Below are 19,725 nucleotides of genomic sequence, written 5' to 3' on the forward strand. Positions count from 1 at the left end.
TGCTAGGTAGTTACAGATATTCAAATCAACAAAATGACAAGGGTGTCCAAATTTATGCACCTGTCTAATTTCATTTTGATGCATATTGCACATTTTCTGTTAATCCAATAAACCTCATTTCACTACTGAAATATTACTGTGTCCTTCAGTTATTTGATAGATCAAAATGAAATTGCTGATCCAAACAACCAATTATTTATAAATGAAAATCATGGAAATTGTCAGGGGTGCCTAAACTTTTGCATACGACTGTATATATACACACATATACTGTACATATACACACACGTATACACGCACATATTCACACACATATACACACACGTATACACACACATTTGCACACACACACATAAATATACACAAACACATACACATACATACATACACACACACACATATATAAACCCACATACACACACATAAACATATATACAAACACACACATATACATACAAAAAATATGTCTCATTCCTAATTCCCTGCTGTAAGGATCTTCACGTGTGAGTTCATCAGTGGTTGAAATCTGGTTGATTAGGCTTATAAGAGGGCTGGAGTTGAGAAAAACAGAATTTATGCTTACCTGATAAATTACTTTCTCTTACGGTGTATTCAGTCCACGGATTCATCCTTACTTGTGGGATATTCTCAATCCCTACAGGAAGTGGCAAAGAGAGCACACAGCAAAGCTGTCCATATAGCTCCCCTCAGGCTCCGCCCCCCCCCAGTCATTCGACCGACGGTTAGGAGAAAAAGGAGAACCATAGGGTGCAGTGGTGACTGTAGTTATTATAAATTAAATTTGAACCTGACTTAAATGTCAGGGCGGGTCGTGGACTGTATACACCGTAAGAGAAAGTAATTTATCAGGTAAGCATAAATTCTGTTTTCTCTTACTTGGTGTATTCAGTCCACGGATTCATCCTTACTTGAGGGATACCAATACCAAAGCAATAGGACACGGATGAAGGGAGGGAACAAGTCAGGTAACCTAAACGGAAGGCACCACTGCTTGCAAAACTTTTCTCCCAAAAATAGCCTCCGAAGAAGCAAAAGTATCGAATTTGTAAAATTTGGCAAATGTATGCAGTGAGACCAAGTCGCTGCCTTACAAATCTGTTCAACAGAAGCCTCATTCCTGAAAGCCCATGTGGAAGCCACAGCTCTAGTGGAATGAGCTGTAATTCGTTCAGGAGGCTGCTGTCCCGCAGTCTCATAAGCCAAACGGATGATGCTTTTCAGCCAAAAGGAAAGAGAGGTAGCAGACGCTTTCTGACCTCTCCTCTTACCAGAATAGACAACAAACAAGGATGATGTTTGTCTGAAATCTTTAGTTGCTTTTAAATAGAATTTTAAAGCACAAACCACGTCAAGATTGTGTAAAAGTCGGTCCTTCTTAGAAACTGGATTAGGACACAGAGAAGGAACAATGATTTCCTGGTTAATATTCTTATTAGAAACCACTTTTGGAAGGAAACCCGGTTAGGTGCGCAAAACAACCTTATCTGCATGGAACACCAGATAGGGTGAATTACACTGCAAAGCAGACAATTCAGAAACTCTTCGAGCAGAAGAAATGGCTACTAAAAACAAAACTTTCCAAGATAAAAACTTAATATCTATGGAATGCAAAGGTTCAAACGGAACCCCTTGAAGAACTGAAAGAACTAAATTTAGACTCCATAGAGGAGCCACAGGCTTGTAAACAGGCTTGATTCTGACTAGGGCCTGTGCAAACACCTGAACGTCTGGTACAGCAGCCAGACGCTTATGTAACAGAATAGACAGAGCAGATATCTGTCCCTTTAAGGAACTAGTTGACAGACCCTTCTCCAATCCTTCTTGGAGAAAAGACCATATCCTTGGAATCCTAATCTTACTCCACGAGTAACCCTTGGATTCACACCAACAAAGATATTTCCGCCATATCTTATGTTAAATTTTCCTGGTGACAGGCTTTCTGGCCTGTATCAGAGTGTCTATAACTCTTGATTGAATAAATAAAACTACAAATCTAACACCACATACTCTTTACCACCCCCGTGGAGATGCTACTTGTTAGAGCGGCAAAGAGAATGACTGGGGGGGCGGAGCCTGAGGGGAGCTATATGGACAGCTTTGCTGTGTGCTCTCTTTGCCACTTCCTGTAGGGATTGAGAATATCCCACAAGTAAGGATGAATCCGTGGACTGAATACACCAAGTAAGAGAAACATAATTCATGATAAGATCATTATCTAGTAATAAATTGGAAATTGTGTTGAAATAGGATGATTGGAATGATAAACAACTGTTTTAGCCTGAACCGTTCTTTACAACTTAGCATTTTATGTTCCTTATTCCAAGCTATCCTAAGGCAAACAAGCAGCTTAAACTGGTTTTTAGTTAATGAGTCATTTTTAATATTCTCACATTAATATGTGAAATGTTAATAAGGCCTTGGATTAAACTACAGACCTCTACATTTTTCTTCATTGTTAAATCACAATAAAAGAGTTACTAGGTCTTGCAAAATATGGGTTCTAAATTCTCATCATATGCTGCAAGCTCGTCATAGCAACACAAACAGCAACAGAATGTAACAGAAATACTCCAGAGTTTCTTCATTTGAAGCCAATTGGCATAAATAAACTGTTAAGCACTTCTATCCTAGTTAATATCCGCTGTTATTAAAAAAGACTAAGAAAAAACACAAATAATATAATACAATACTTCACCGAACTGGTTGTCTAATCTGATTATTAGCATATTCCTTGTGGCATCTGGTTTTAGATAAGTAACTTACAATAAATACTTAAAAACTATGTCCACTATATATTACAAAAAAAAATCGCACTAATTCCTTACAAATATTGATATGGCACCATATTTATCAGGGTTATTAAAACCATGGGTTGGGACCCATTACTGGGTCACAACACCATGTCTACTGGGTCACGATAGTGTGTGTGTTGTATGAGAGTGTGTGGTGTGTGTTTTGTAGGAGATTGTGTGTGTGTTGTATGAGAGTGTGTGTGGTGTGTATGTTATATGAGAGTGTGTGTTATTACCTTTTACAACAAATTTGACTACAAAATTGCCGCTATCTTGTATATTACTTCAGAAATTCTCAAACAAGCAGAAAAATAGGGTTGCAAAGGTATGTGGTATCATTGCACTGGGTCTTGAGAAAAAAAGATTTAAAGAACCATAGGTATCTGGTCTTCTTTGGGCCGCAAACAGGTCAAAATATCTTACTCTTTGGGGTTAGTCACTTTTTAAATACGGTACAAATAAACAAGAGATTATAAAATCTAGAACTGTTTGGAGGGCGGAGCCTGCAGGCATCCATGATGGCTGCGAGTTGTTAGAGCTCCTTACACAGAGAAAGGGCTTTCTTTAGAAAAAAAAGGTCATATTTGTGCAAGTTTTTCATCCGACAGTGCATCGAATAGCTAAAGACCCCAGGAACTAATGGTGCTAGTTTGACTTGGCAAATGGGGAAACAGATTGTAAAAGTGCTGATACTACAAATTGTAAGGCCTAAATAGAGGCGCCAAACTACAGCCAAACAACAACGGGCAAACGTTACCAAGCAGAAAAGCCGAGCATACCATTAACAGCCCGCAGAATCTGCAGTGTGGCGATCGGGTTCCTATTCCCTGCAAGGCGCAACTGAGAGACCCCAGATGTCGACGCTGCACGACTCCATCAGTAAACCGTGAGTACGGAACATTAGATGTCAGACTGTCACAGCGCGATGCGCTGACTATATAGCGATCCACAAGTTACAGCACAGGACACAAATTAAGCTCCACGTTGAGCGTATCCCACATTCAGAGAAGCGACTGAAAATTATCAATACCCACACACATGAGGGGCAAATAGTGTATATATAAACACTGATTTCAACCCTATATCCAATATAGACACAGAAGACCTGTCTCCTAACCTTATCATCTGAGAATATCAGCGGTGTCACAGGACTATTTTGAAGGGCCTAACTTAAGCCTAATTAGCGTAATACAGGCCTCTTCTATATATACAAAGAGAGAGATATCTCAAGCCAGAAACCAAGAAACCACCAAAACCAGACAAACAACTAAAAGGGCACAGCTCCACTTAGAACACGGTTTCAAATTTCTTTAAAAACTCAGAAAAGAGAAAGTCCCCACAATACTCTCTAGGGGAGGAAGAAGACACAGAGCAGCATTTCAATTCACAGCCCAGTCCCCCAAATTCACCACAATATGGCAAAGATAGAGAGGCAGATCAACCAGCTACCTTAAAGAGTCACACTGATAGATCAAGTCAAAAGCTGTATCAAGCAAGAATGTGCTGACCTCAAAAAGGACATCACAGATTTGGGGGCCAGAGTAGAAACACTAGAGGGAGACCACGAAGACATCTGCACCAACATGGCAGAGATGAACCACACGGTGACCCAGCACGACACCCTCATAAAGGATCTTGAAAATAAACTGGATGACCTTGAAAATAGAACGAGACGTTGTAAGTTAAGACTCAGAGGCATCCCAGAAGAGGTTCAAGGTACAGAGATAAAAGATTTCCTACAGGGTTTGTTTCAAAGTATGCTACTCTCATCAGACCATGAAGAAGACCGACACATCCCTCTAGAAAGGGCACACCGCTCTCTGAGACCAAAGCCGCAAGGCGACCAGCCACCCAGGGAAATCATAGTGTGTTTCCTAAGTTACCAGGATAAGGAGACGATTCTATCTCTCGCTAGAAAGCAAGCTCACCTAATACATCAAGGCTCAAAGATCCAAATATTCCAAGATCTCTCCTTTCGCACGCTTCAACAGAGGAAAACATATAATGAGCTGACTTCACACCTCCGCAGCTTAAAGATCCCCTACAGGTGGGGGTTCCCAGTGTCCCTAATAGTTCAGAAAGAAGGACGTCGATACGAATGCAAAGATCCTCTCAACGCATCTCAATTCTGCAAACAAATGGGGATAACCACTCCACCTTTTGGTGGATCGGAGGCCCCACAACTCCATCAGGAAGATGCGCACTTTCAGTCTTAACCTCTCAGAAGCTTTCATGTAGAAAGCCAGCAGGTAAAATGACTAATTGGGGGGGGGCTAAACGAGTGATAACTTGTGGACACAGATATACCTAAGTTATACAGGTAATCACTTCTTGATAGTCTTTATATGTTTTATCATCTCACATATAAGTTAGAGATGCCCTTAAACTCTGCACTGTTATTTTATAGTTGATTGTTAACCTAAATTTGTTTACCAGTTTATGCTCCTATATATCACAGGTAAGAAATATGACCTAACTTGTATTGATTACGGATATCAGCCTTAATTCTGTGATTTGTTCCTCATTTTTTTTATTGTTCTATTCACTTTAGTTTGTTTAGTTATTATACTAACACACAGTTACAAGTAGTAACGTTTAGATACCACACGAATACCACCACATTAATTTCATAAACACCCACACATACACGTTCATAGTTTAATTTCCATTTGATAAACAGTATCTTGTACTGACGCAACCACCAGACAGGATAAGCTATAGGTCCTCAACTTGAGCATAATTATTTACACACATGGCGCAGATAAAAATGACCACCACGACCACCTCAGGAGAGTTTAAGATCGCAACACAAAATGTTAAGGGATTTCTGTCCGCAGAAAAGCGATCTATAGCATTTCATGATTTTTTCAAGAAAAAGATAGATATTATACTGTCCCAAGAAACACATTTCAGACGAAGCAAAGAACCCACTATCACAAACAGGTACTACGCCAAACATTTTTTTAGTTCAGGCCTAGATGGGAAAAACGGGGTATGCATATCTTTTAGACAAGGAATTCCCTTTGAATTATTAGACAGCTTCTGAGACAAAGAAGGTAGGATCCTGATTCTGGTGGGATTATTGTACAATAGGCCTATTACCATTGCGAATATTTATGCACCCAACAAGCCCACACCTCCATTTTTTAGATTAGTCAAGAGATCTCTCCTAGACATTGCAAAGGGACCAATTCTGCTGGGTGGGGATTTGAACTTCCCAATCTGTCCCCCCTTGATACATCTTCAGGGAAATCCTACATCTCCATTAGACACATTAAAACTAACTATAAGACACTCCAAATCCCCACATTATTCGATACCTGGAGACTGGTTCACCCAGAGACCAAAGATTTCACATTCTTCTCCAACCCCCAGCGTAGTTACTCTAGAATAGACTATATTCTATGTTCTCAAAATATGCTGACAAATCTTAAATATTCAAAGATATCACATACCGCATGGTCCGACCACAGTATGGTTATAACGTCATTTACATGGGCCTCTAAACCCAAACCTCAAAACAATTGGAGACTTAACGACAATATATTCACTGACCCCATGGTAGTGGAGACAATTGGCAAACGCACAGAGGAATTTTTCCTACATAATGACCCACTGATTACATCGGCAACTAACAATTGGGAAGCATTTAAATGCACCATTAGAGGAGAAATAATCCAACACACACACAGACTGCGTAAACATAGGTCCACAGCATATCTCTCTCTTATAGCTGACTTAAAGAAAGCAGAAACATCCCACAAATCAGATCCAAAATCACCCCAGTACTTGACGGTTTTAAACGCAGCCAGGAAAGCACTAAATGAGCACCTAATTCACAATGCACACATGAGAGCATTGACCACTAAAGCTAAATTCTTTATCGAGAATAATAAAGCAGGGAAAATGTTAGCCAGATCATTAAAAAAGAAAAAATTACGGACGCATATTCGTATGATTAGAGGTCAAGATGGCACTCCTCAAAACCAAAATGACAGTATCGCTGACAGCTTTGCAGACTATTATCGATCTTTATATAACCTAAATACACACAACACTTCTAATAAACTAGAACTAATACAACAATATCTCTCCAGAGTTCAGGTTCCAACGATGACCGAGACGGATAGGGAAAATATAGCCTCCCCTATTACTCTACAAGAGGTTCTGGATACAATTAAACAATTGCCAATAGGTAAAGCACCGGGTCCAGACGGTCTTACATCTAAGTTTTATCAACTATACAATTTCCAATTAGGTAAACATCTCTTAACACTATACCAAGATATAGATAAGGGCTCAAAATTCTCTCAACCACTATTAGAAGCATCCATTACAGTAATCCCAAAACCAGGAAAAGCAGACGACAAAGTCCAAAATTATCGCCCAATCTCCCTAATCAATATAGACATGAAAATATATGCAAAACTACTAGCCACTAGACTAAATAAAAGATTACCCCAAATTGTCCATACCGACCAAGTAGGATTTGTGCAAGGACGAGAAGCAAAAGACAACACCACTACAATACGCGACGGACAACAATACCCCACTGTCATTCCTTTCCACGGACGCCGAAAAGGCATTTGACAGGGTCGACTGGGATTTCATGTGGGCGACATTGACGAAATTTAACTTTCCCTGTAGATACATAAATAGGATCAAAGCCCTCTACTCAATCCCCTCTGCTAAAGTAATAGTCAATAGCACTCAGTTACACAACTTTCCAATAAGGAATGGTACAAGGCAGGGATGTCCCCTCTCGCCCCTACTATTCATTTTAACAGTAGAAATTCTTGCGGCTATGGTCAGGACACACCCTGAAATCAAAGGCTTCACATATGGCCCACACACTCAGAAATGCTTACTCTTCGCAGACGACATTATATTCACACTGACAGAGCCTAAATCCTCAATATCTCAATTACTAAAAACTTTCCAGGAATATAAGCAGGTCTCAAATTTTTCAATTAACTTGGACAAGTCTATGTTGATGCCCATTAATCTAAACCAGCCATCTATCCAGTACCTGACTGCACATACACAATTTGACGTAGTCCAATCAGTTAAATACCTTGGGACAATAATCCCAAACAAGCTATCAGAGATATATGAAAAGAATTTTGTACCTATATACTCAGAAATAAGTCAACTGTTAAACACATGGCACAAACAGGGACATCTGTCATGGATAGGTCGTATAAATGCGATTAAAATGTCTATCATACCGAAATACCTCTACTTGTTCCAAACGCTGCCCATTAGCCTACCCCAACACTTCTTTAATTCACATCAAAAGTTACTAGAGTCGTTTATATGGTCATATAGTAGACCAAGAGTGGCGAGAAAAAATTTGTACCTGGCTAAAGAGGATGGGGGACTGAGTGTCCCAATCCTTAGAAACTATTATACAGCATCCCTACTAGCACGAATCGTAGCTTGGTGCCACAACAGCCCATCAAAACCATGGGTTCAGATGGAATCTCAATTAGTAGGCATACTAAATTTATCCAATTTACCCTGGCTATTGAAAAAACACAGACCAAGTCAGGTAGGGACCAATATATTAATAAAAGCCACATTAGATGTCTGGGACAAAACACTTAAAGAACAGAACAACCTTTCAACTATGGTTTCTCCCTTATCCCCCCTATTTCAAAATCCTTACTTCTTCCCAGATAAGTTAGAGGGCCTGGCATACTCTACCTCTACCCACACAAGCGTCCCAATACATACACTAACACGGGAGGGCTTGTTCAGGAGTCAACAGGAACTAAAAGGGGAAATAGGAACACCTTTTGACAAATGGTATATATATCTGCAAGCTCGACATGCAGTCATGACAGATACACAAAAACACGAATTCTTAAGACCTTTTACGCCATTTGAGAAACTGTGCACAACTACGAGTATAGCAAGATCACATGTCTCTTTGATCTATGCCATATTGTGCAAAAAAATTCCTAAAACAACACCGTCCTACATAAAGCAATGGGAACGAGAGATGCAATTAGAATTTACTGAAACACAATGGGCTCACACATTTTCCTCTACTAGGAAATCCTCCATTTCACTCACTTTAGTAGAACTTAATTATAAGATACTGTCCAGGTGGTATCTCACCCCACATAGATTAAGCAAGATTTTTCCGTCGTCGTCCCCTCTATGCTGGAGGCAATGCGGAGAAATAGGGAATATGACCCATATTTGGTGGTCATGTCCCAAACTGAAACCATTCTGGGACCAGATCACTGCATATATAAAAAATAAAATACAACTCAACCTCACGCTAAACTCCACTATAGTTCTGCTGAATCAATTACCCAATCTTGGCTGTGCATATAGAAGAAAACTATTGTCTTGTATGTTGAGCTGTGCGAAAAGGCTAATCCCTAGGTTATGGAAGAAACAAGAAACCCCAACCTTAACACAATGGATCACCGAGGTTACCATGGTCCTAAAGTTAGAAAAAATGCATTATAGTTATATAGGGAAAAAAAGATTTCATACTAGAGGTCATATTCCTGTGGGAGCTAGACCCTACTAATGTTAATTAATCGTGTACTAAGGTCATTAATACGTAAGTAAACAAGGTCGTGTTCTTTCTGTAGGATAATAGAATTTGCAGCTATTTCATTTATATGAGGTCATTTAATAAATACAAGATTTTATCAATCTAGGGCAAATTGGTTGCTCCACAAATATATATATGTTTATGTTTTATGTAAGATGCTTGTATATGTGTATTCAGATAATTTGTTATGTACACAAGAAAATGGAAAAACTCAATAAAAACATTTATTATAAAAAAAAATCTAGAACTGTTTATGGTTCTTGAGAGCAAAAGCTGTAAACACTTGTGTAGATTATATCTTCCTATAAAATGTTTTTGTGTAGAGGATTTTATTTCATCACCAATGTCAAGTACTGTGAGGTTCATTCACATAGGTTACTTGTGGTGTAGAATAAGAAATATAACAAGCATCATGATGAGTTTTACCTTTGATAAGAAAAGCTTCAGTCATAAGGCGCATCTCATACAAAGGCCTATCGTCCAATGACAGATCATCAATTCCAGTGCGAGCATACATACTGATGGCATCCCTGTACGATCCTTCAATATAGTGTAATTTTCCTAATATGAGCATAGCTTCTCTCATATAGTTTGGCTGCAAGAAAGAAAAAAATACATTCACTGTGTGACACTCACAGCATGTGAGGAATCTACAATATGCATTATATGGCTACAGAGAGGGTTCAATTTCCTCCTTTGCAATGCTCTGTAGTTCTCTGGAAACAAAGGGTTTGAATGTGAGGTCATCTGAAGTTGCATGTTATCTAATAAACAGGAAATTAAAACAGCTCTAAGTAGAATGCTTTTACTCTCTTGTTAAAGGATCAATGCACTGTAAAATTGATTGATGTATGCGCTCCTGCTGTTCTCTACCTTGCTTTTAATGGAAATGTTCTAATAAAGGATAAATCATTTTAATTGTTGAATCTGGTTTGACTCAGGGCCTGATGATCAAAAACTTACCAGCATGGAGAAAAATCTTGCCAAATCTTTGTGGGCTTTATTTAGCATTATTTTGCCACATAGGAGCCTCTCCTTCACATCCAGAACTCTGCATAGAGAAATAAACAACTCTCAAGAAAAAAAACTGCCTTTTTAAAAGTCTTTGAGGGACCTCCCAGTACTGGCGAGATGTATTAGATCATCTCGCCAGAGCAGAGAGGTTTAGATCATCAGGCCCTCTGTATGAAGGTGATTCTATTTATTTACATGGTGGGCCATGGATGAGCCCAGAATGGAGCTCACTGAACTTATGCTGCTGTATAGAGTGGCTTCCATTGGATTGTGTTTATCTGTGCAGATCGTACTTTCTTGAGTGCATCCATGTGAGTCCGGAGCGCACCAGCACACTAATAGTGTTTTGGTAAAATTGCCCCTTAATGTGTTTATGATTACTTCTTATACCAGATGCATAGTATACAATTAATGGGAAATTGCTCCTTTGGGTTATTTTTTGTATATAAAATAGCTATTTTTGCTAGTTGAGGCCACAACCTATTAAAATGAGCTAAACTTGCAAGGAGAGTAGACATTCTTATTTTCTTCTCTATATCGAAAATGGCCTCCTTATCTCATCCCTGTTTGATTGCACAAAAAGTGCAATTGCTTAAAGGGGCAGTCTAAACCAGAATTGATATTGTTTAAAAAGACAGTCCCATTATTACCCATTCTCCAGTTTCGCATAACCAACACGGTTATATTATACTTTTTTACCTCTGTGATTATCTTGTATCTAAGCCTCTGCAGACTGCCCCCTTATCTCAGTTCTTTTGACAGACTTGCATCTTAGTCAATCAGTGCTGACTGATAAATAACGCCACAGGAGTGAGAATAATGTTATCTACATGGCACACATGAACTAGCACTCTCTAGCTGTGAAAAACTGTCAAAATGCACTGAGATAAGAGGTGGCCTTCAAGGGCTTAGAAATTAGCATATGAGCTTACTTAGGTTTAGCTTTCAACAAAGAATACCAATAAAACAAAGCAAATTTGATGATAAAAGTAAATTTGAATTTTTTTTAAATGGAATGCCCTATCTGAATCATGAAATTTTAATTTTGACTAGAGTGTCCCTTTAAGTACTGACTTTTTTAGTATAGGTGGCGATGCAACAGGCAAACATAGCTATTTCAAATGACAAAATAAAGGTAAATTAACTATTTCCAAACATTTTTTTACAATTTAATGGATCATTGACAAAACCTTAAAGGGGAGTACATTTTACAGTACACTGTCCCTTTAAGTAAGTAAAAAATAAAAGTGACTTATAGTGACACTACAATATTATAAACAGAACTAAATTGTTCTCCCTTATGGATATTAAATTCTACTTAAAACTACTGTATATGCAAATAATTTATTTTAAAGTGTATAATCTTATTGAGCACTTATCTAAAATATGTTTTAATTGATTATAAAAGGACACAAAACCAACATTTTCCTTTCAGGGTTCAGAAAAAAACATACAATTCTAAACAACTTTTCAATTAACTTCTATTATTAATTTTGCTTCATTCTCCTTTAAATGACTACATCTGTTAAACCAATGACAATAGGCATGTATGTATAGCCACCAATCAGCAGCTAGCTCCCACAAGTGCTATGCTGATTGCTAACAAAGGATACTAAGAGAACAAAGAAAATTAGATCATAGAAGTAAAATGAAAATTGTTTAAATTTGCATGCGCAGTCTAAATCATGAAAGTTTACTTTGGCTTTACTGTCCTTTAAGTTTAACACGTACTGAATATTCTTCTTTTTCTATAAATTATAGAGACAAAAAAAGTTCAAAAAAGAAAATGTTTTAAAATGTTAGAGCATTTTATTAAGGCACTATTGCTTTACTTTTCATGATTCAGAAAGAGCATGTAATTTTAAACAACTTTCCAATTTACTTTTATCATCAAATTTGCTTTGTTCTCTTGGTATTCTTAGTTGAAAGCTAAACCTAGGTAGGCTTATATGCTAATTTCTAAGCCCTGGAAGGCTGCCTCTTATCTGAATGTATTTAACACTTTTTCACAGCTAGAATTAGTTCAAGTGTTTCGTATAGATAATATTGTGCTCATGCACGTTAAGTTATTTAAGAGTCAGCACTAATTGCCTGAAATGCAAGTCTGTCAAAAGATCTGAGATAAGGAGGCTGTCAGAAGATGCTTAGATACAAGCTAATTACAGAGTTAAAAAGTATATTGCTATAACAGTGTTGGTTATGCAAAACTGGGGAATGGTAAATAAAGGGATTATCTATCTTTTTAAACAATAAAATTTTTGGTGTTTACTATCCCTTTAACCCTTTCGTGCCGGGGTTAACGTGTCTACATCGGAACAACGGTTCCGATGTAAACAAATTTACATCTCGCAATCGTGCACGTGATCGTGAGATTTCAATGATGGGATTGCGTCAGGGGGGCGTCCCTACGATGCTAGACACGCCCTCCAGACCACGATCCCATCAGGGAAGCGCCAGTAGCTTCAGGAAAGCCAATCTGTTAGGGTGTTGTATTCCGTCCATCGGCAATAAAGCCCAGCAAAATTCGGACAGAATACAACGTTCTAATGGCGTTAAAAGGTTAACTATATGTTTAACTCTACCAAAGAGGTTAATGGGACATTGAACCCAAATTTTTTCTTTTGTGATTCAGATAGAGCATGTATTTTTAAGCAACTTTCTAATTTACTCCTATTATCAATTTTTATTTGTTCTCTTGCTATCGTTATTTGAAAAAGAAGGCATCTAAGCTATTTTTTTGTTCTGAACCTTGGACAGCACTTGTTTATTAGTGGGTGAATGTATCCACCAATCAGCAAGAACAACCCAGGTTGTTCACCAAATATGGGCCGGCATCTGAACTTACTACATTCTTGCATTACAAATAAAGATAGCAAGATCATGAAGTAAATTAGAAAGTTGCTTAAAATTGCATGCTCTATCTGAATCACAAAAGAAAAAAATTGTGTTAATTGTCCCTTTAAACACAGCTAATGAAAAGAGACAAATGTGTGTAGACGCCACCACCAGCTAGCTCCCAAAAATGTTATTGCTGCTGCTGAGGATATCAACATATGCTGTTTAACAAACATCAACAAAATACATTTAATAACAGAAGAGCATTTAAAGTGTCTTAAAATCACATGCTCTATCTGAGTCCTGAAAGTTTACTTTTGACTTTCATGCACTTGAATGGGTTCTATATCCACAAATATTTTTGTAAGCATGTCATTTGTTAATGTTTAATAGCACAGATATGTGCTTGTTATTCCTATTGGTTTTGTTTTTGTCTCAGCAACCATAATAAAGCCGATTTCAGAAGCACAAAAAGATAGGATAGTTTAGCGGGAGAATAAAATGACCCAGCACAAAAAGCAAATAAAAAATACCCACATGTGCACTTTATAAACACTGATGAAAGAAAAGCTCAAAAATAGAACAACTGTTCAGATAAACTCGCTAGCCCAGGCAAAAACTGCAAAGCTTTTTTTGGGGGGCATACATTGTGAAAGGGACAGTAATGTCACAACTACAAAACAAATAATAACTACTTGCTATGTTATTGCATTTCATCCTGTTCCTGCAGCTCTTTACAAATCAGTTCTCATGTTTTAATAGCCTAAAGGGACACTGAACCCAAATTATATATTTCCTGATTCAGACAGAGCATGCAATTTTAAGCAACTTTCTAATTTACTCCTATTATCAATTTTTCTTCGTTCTCTTGGTATCTTTATTTGAAAAAGCTGGAATGTAAGCATAGGAGCCAGGCCATTTTTGGTTTAGTACCCTGGATAGCACTTGCTGATATTAAGCTTACATCCCTGCTTTTTCAAATAAAGATACCAAGAGAACGAAGAAAATTTGATAATAGAAGTTCATTAGAATGTAGTTTAAAATTGCATGCTCTGTCTGAATCATGAAAGAAAAAAATTGGGTTCAGTATTCTCTTAAAGGTGCCAGATACTGATGCTCCGCCTCTTTGTACTGGGGGCTGCCATGTTGGAGCTCAGGTATTCTCACAGCCTGTGACAGAAGCTGTCTAGATGGGCCCAGTTATGCACTACTGGGCCCTAGCTGAATACTGAATACAAGTGTTCTTATGTATTAAATAGGGGCTATTATTTGGACATTACTAAGAAAAATAAGAATTCTGATTTGCTTTGCTCGTCTCCATTTTGCTACCATAAAGGACTAGAAAGATTCCAACACACTTCTTTAGCCAATTGGATTCACTCTACAATGCTGAAGGCGTACGATCCCAGGTGATGTCTCGGCTCATGCCACTCAGGTGTTTGAAGGTCAACGAGCCGGTCATCATGAAGCTTTAGTGGAACAATTACTCCTGGCAGCCAAGTAGTCTTCCTTGTATACTTTCTCCATATTCTACTAGTATTTCCACAAGCACAAGCAACATTTGGTGGGTCCTTTTCAGTACAAGGAAGAGGTTTTCTTCTTACTCTTACCTTATATCATCCTATTTAGTGCTAACCATGCACTGATATAGTTCGAAAAGAGTGTTAGAGAAATATTTATACGTTACCATTTATTTATTATCAAAACAAAAGCAAAGCCATATGACTGACCATCCTACTTAGAAATATGTCCTTGCTTAGCTATACATAAAATGAATTAAAGGGGAGTTGCATGTAGGGTGTTCCCACCTCCTCAGACTTCTGGGAGCTATTTCCATCTGCTCTAACAACCTGTAGTGATTTGCTTCTAATATGAATGTGAAGAAATATATTTATCTGTATGCATAAATCTGTTTTTCTATTATATATACATAAATATTTATACCTGGTAGTGGAAATGTGGAAATATTACACAACCAAAGACCAGGACAGCACTCTCAAAATAAACTGAGTGCACAGCCAATTAAATTGGCTGCACTCTCCGAATAAACTGGGTGCACATACCTTTATTAACCAAGCAGAAGTAATAGATTCAATTATGTGCACGATTTCTAAAACAGGCAGCTAGTTCAGAAAAGTCCACAGCTCTGCAAAAAAGAGCTTGGAATTATCTTTAGGAAAATAAAGTGTTTTATAAATACTACAATTATTAGTTCTTATTAATGTGTATGATCTGGTGACAAAAAAATATATTATTTGAGTATCAAACAGGGGGAAAACACTGATATTGGTGCTTCATTGCAAAGAGTAGAAATGTCTTTAAAGGGCTTTAGAAAAGGGGTAAGAAATGGCTTTAAAATAAAATGGTTAAAGGGACAGTAAACTTCCTAAATGTTTTAATAAAATCCCAACATAGTAAGATATATTACAAGTGAAGTGCAGAGTTCAAAATAATGTCAACACAGTGTAAACAATAGCTTTGCACCTCCAAGGATAACAGTTTACCTTTGAACCTGGCCAACCCAGTGCTTTAAGTTTTTTCTTCTTTAATCCTCAGTAAACAGTACAGCAAATATGAGTAATTATTGCCCACCCCATAGACAGCACAGCACACTGCTGCTGTAGCTAATGCAAGTCAAAGACACATTGCACATGCACTGACTTGTAATAACCATCATAGCTGGGCCTTGTGAGGTATCTATGCTCTCAGTGTATAGGGTGGGCAGTATGACATCTGACTGGCTGTACCACACACCAATACAAATTATAAAAAAAGCCTTACAGATGCAAAGGTAAACCTGTGCTCACAGGGATGAAAGACTATGGTTTACACTGAGCATTTTGAACTCTGCAGTACACCTATAAATTGACACAGACAGGTAAGCTTATTTTTGTCCATTTTGTCCTTGTAGCAGCTTATTAAATTTGGGAGCTATATATACACAGGCTTTGTTTTTCTCTTTTTGCTTTTCAACATATAACCAGAATTACTTAGCAGCCTCCCACATGTATGGCCCTGAAAAGGGTGGTAACTGCGTGAGATTATATTGTGCCCACCCCTGTTCTATACAGGTTGCGGAGACAACCAAGGGTATGGGTACACAACATGTTTTTAAAGTAATCACATATTTAACTGTATTACAGTAGGACTCGCCTATGGGGTTTCTTTTGATGATTTGGCCTAAATATGATACTAAACTCCTCCTTGCTATATACATTTAGGGACAGCACATAGGTAAATTTTTATTCTTGCTTGTAAAATATGGCTGACTTTGTCAGCATTAACAATGGTATTTCTGTGCAAGCTTTGTTTTTTTCTTTACATTACAAATACATTAAATACATATAATATCTGTCATCTCTTAAAGAATGCCCATAAAAACAAACACTAGCAAAGTTAATATAGAATATGTTCAGCCAGTTATAACATCTACCAACAATAATTGGATACTTATTCATACAGGAAAAAAGCCTTAGGGGTAAATTTATCATAGTGCGAGCCGACATGTTCCGTTGTAGCGTATTATGTCCGCTGCACATCGATAAATGCCGACAGCATACGCTGTCGGCATTAATCATTGCACCAGCAGTTATTGTGAACTGCTAGTGCAATGCCGCCCCCTGCAGATTTGCGGCCAATCGGCCACTAGCAGGAGGTGTCAATCAACCCGATCGTATTCGATCAGGTTGATTTCTGTCCCTGGCCTCAGAGCAGGCGGACAAGTTATGGAGCAGCGGTCTTTAGACCACTGTAGGGGCATCAAGCTAAATTCAGAGCTTGATAATTCGGTCCCTTAGTGTAGAATTAGTTTCTTGACTTGACTTGAAGAAGTCACATTTTCAACACTTAAAAAACAACTGTAATTTGTATCTTGTTCCATAACAGTCCTGCTGTTCTTTTAATTGTTGACAAACACTTTCTGAAACATCATGAATGTTTCTGGTTGGCGCTTATCAAGATAGGTATTAGAGATTCCAGAAAGAATACTTTTTACAACAAATATCCCTCCCTTTATACACTATATGGACAAAAGTATGTGGACACCTGGTCATCACACGTATATGAGCTTGTTGGACATCCCAAAACTCAAAAAGAAAAATGTACGTTGCTCACACGCACAATAGATCATCAGGCCCTTAATGAAAATTCATATACAAAACAAAGGCAATACAAGTAAAATTAAATACAACTAACAAATAAAACAGTTCTATAAAAATATACTTGCACTAATAAAAGCAATCTGCAGCAAAGCATACAGCAGTCTGGCCAGACACTATTGAACATCCTATTCTAAAACAATGGCCATTATTATGGGCTTGCCCCATTCCCCTTCGCAGCTATAATGGCACCACCCTTCTGGGAAGGATTTCCACAATATTTTGGAGTGTGTCTGTGGGAATGTATGCCCATTCAGCCAAAAGAGTTCAGATGTTGGGCAAGAAGACCTGGCTCCCAATCAGTGTTCTAATTAATACCAAAGGTGTTCAATGGGGTTGAGGTTAGGGTTCTATCTGGCCATTCAAGTTCCTCCACACCAAACTCATCAAACCATATCTTTATGGACCTTGCTTCGTGCACAGGGGCACAGTCTTGCGGAAACAGTAAAGGGAATTCCCCAACTGTTGCCACAAAATTGAAAGCATCCAATTGTTTTAAATATCTTTGTTTCATGCATTAAGTTGACTATTCAATGGAACTTAGCGGCCTAGCCAAACCCCTGAAAAATCCATTATCTCTCCTCCACCAAACTTTACAGTGGCCACTATGCCTTCCAGTATTTTAGAGCTCTCCTGGCATCTGTCACGCCCAGATTCTTTCATCAGACTGCTAGTTAGTTAAGATTGATTCATCACTCCAGAGAACATGTTTCCACTGCTCTAAAGTCCAGGGGTGGCATGGTTTATACCACTCCAGCCAACGCTTAGCATTGTGCCATTCTGCATGCTGAAGTGAGGCTTGTGTACAGATGCTCAGCCATGGAAACGCATATCATGAAGTTCCCAATGCACACTTTGTGTGCTGATGTTGCTTCCAGAGGCTGTTCAGAACTCTGTAGTGAGTGATGCAACAGATAGGTGATATTTACGAGCTATGCCCTTCAGCACTCGGAGGCCCCATGGCTTGGATGTTGCTACTCCTAGATGCTTCCACTTCTCAATAAAAGCACCTACTGTTGACTGGTGTGGGGGGGGGGAGATATATCTAGTAGTGAAGAAATTTCACATACTGACTTGTGGCAAAAGCGGTTTCCTATGGCAGTGCAATGTTTAAAGTAACTGAGATCTCTAGTATGAGCCATTTTAATGCCAATGTTTGTCTATGGAAATTCCATGGCTATGTGCTGGATTTTATGCACCTGCTAGCAATGGGTACAGCTCAAAAACCTTAATTCAATTAGTAGGTGTGTCCACTTACTTTTGGCCATAAAGGATGTGTGTATGTGTGTATGTATGTATGTATGTATATGTGTGTGTGTATGTGTATGTATGTATGTATGTATATGTTTATATGTGTATGTATGTATGTATATGTGTATATGTATGTGTGTGTATGTATATATGTATATATGTGTATGTGTGTGTGTATGTATGTATATGTGTGTGTGTGTATGTATATATGTATATGTGTGTGTGTGTATGTATGTATGTATATGTGTATAGGTGTGTGTATGTATGTATGTATATGTGTGCATGTATATGTGTATATGTGTGTGTGTGCGCGTGTGTATGTATATGTGTACATGTGTGTGTGTGTGTGTGTGTGTATGTATGTATATGTGTATATGTGTGTGTGTATGTATGTATATGTGTATATGTGTGTGTGTGTGTGTGTGTGTGTATGTATGTATATATATACAGTGGGGCAAAAAAGTATTTAGTCAGCCACCAATTGTGCAAGTTCTCCCACTTAAGAAGATGAGAGAGGCCTGTAATTTTCACCATAGGTATACCTCAACAATGAGAGACAAAATGTGGAAACAAATCCAGACTATCACATTGTCTCATTTGGAAAGAATTTATTTGCATATTATAGTGGAAAATAAGTATTTGGTCACCTACAAACAAGCAAGATTTCTGGCTCTCACAGACCTGTATCTTCTTCTTTAAGAGGCTCCTCTGTCCTCCACTCATTACCTGTATTAATGGCACCTGTTTGAACTTGTTATCAGTATAAAAGACACCTGTCCACAACCTCAAACAGTCACACTCCAAACTCCACTATGGTGAAGACCAAAGAGCTGTCGAAGGACACCAGAAACAAAAATTGTAGACCTGCACCAGGCTGGGAAGACTGAATCTGCAATAGGCAAGCAGCTTGGTGTGAAGAAATCAACTAATTAGAAAATGGAAGACATACAAGACCACTGATAATCTCCCTCGATCTGGGGCTCCACGCAAGATCTCACCCCGTGGGGTCAAAATGATCACAAGAACGGTGAGCAAACATCCCAGAACCACACGGGGGGGGGGGGGGCTAGTGAATGACCTG

At 38.3% G+C, this 19,725-nt stretch overlaps 1 protein-coding gene across 1 annotated transcript in view; it reads right to left on the reverse strand.

The window, feature by feature from the left end:
* The window catches only part of TTC7A (tetratricopeptide repeat domain 7A), a 1,159,252-nt gene that overhangs the window by 1,010,642 nt on the left and 128,885 nt on the right, over positions 1-19,725 (reverse strand). The window contains exon 3 of the mRNA XM_053712237.1: positions 9,814-9,982. Coding sequence (XP_053568212.1) covers positions 9,814-9,982 — 169 coding nt within the window. The remainder of the gene's footprint in view (positions 1-9,813; positions 9,983-19,725) is intronic.

This window comes from Bombina bombina, chromosome 4 (genome assembly GCF_027579735.1).
Source record: "Bombina bombina isolate aBomBom1 chromosome 4, aBomBom1.pri, whole genome shotgun sequence".
In the NCBI taxonomy this organism is placed as follows: Eukaryota; Metazoa; Chordata; class Amphibia; order Anura; family Bombinatoridae; genus Bombina; species Bombina bombina.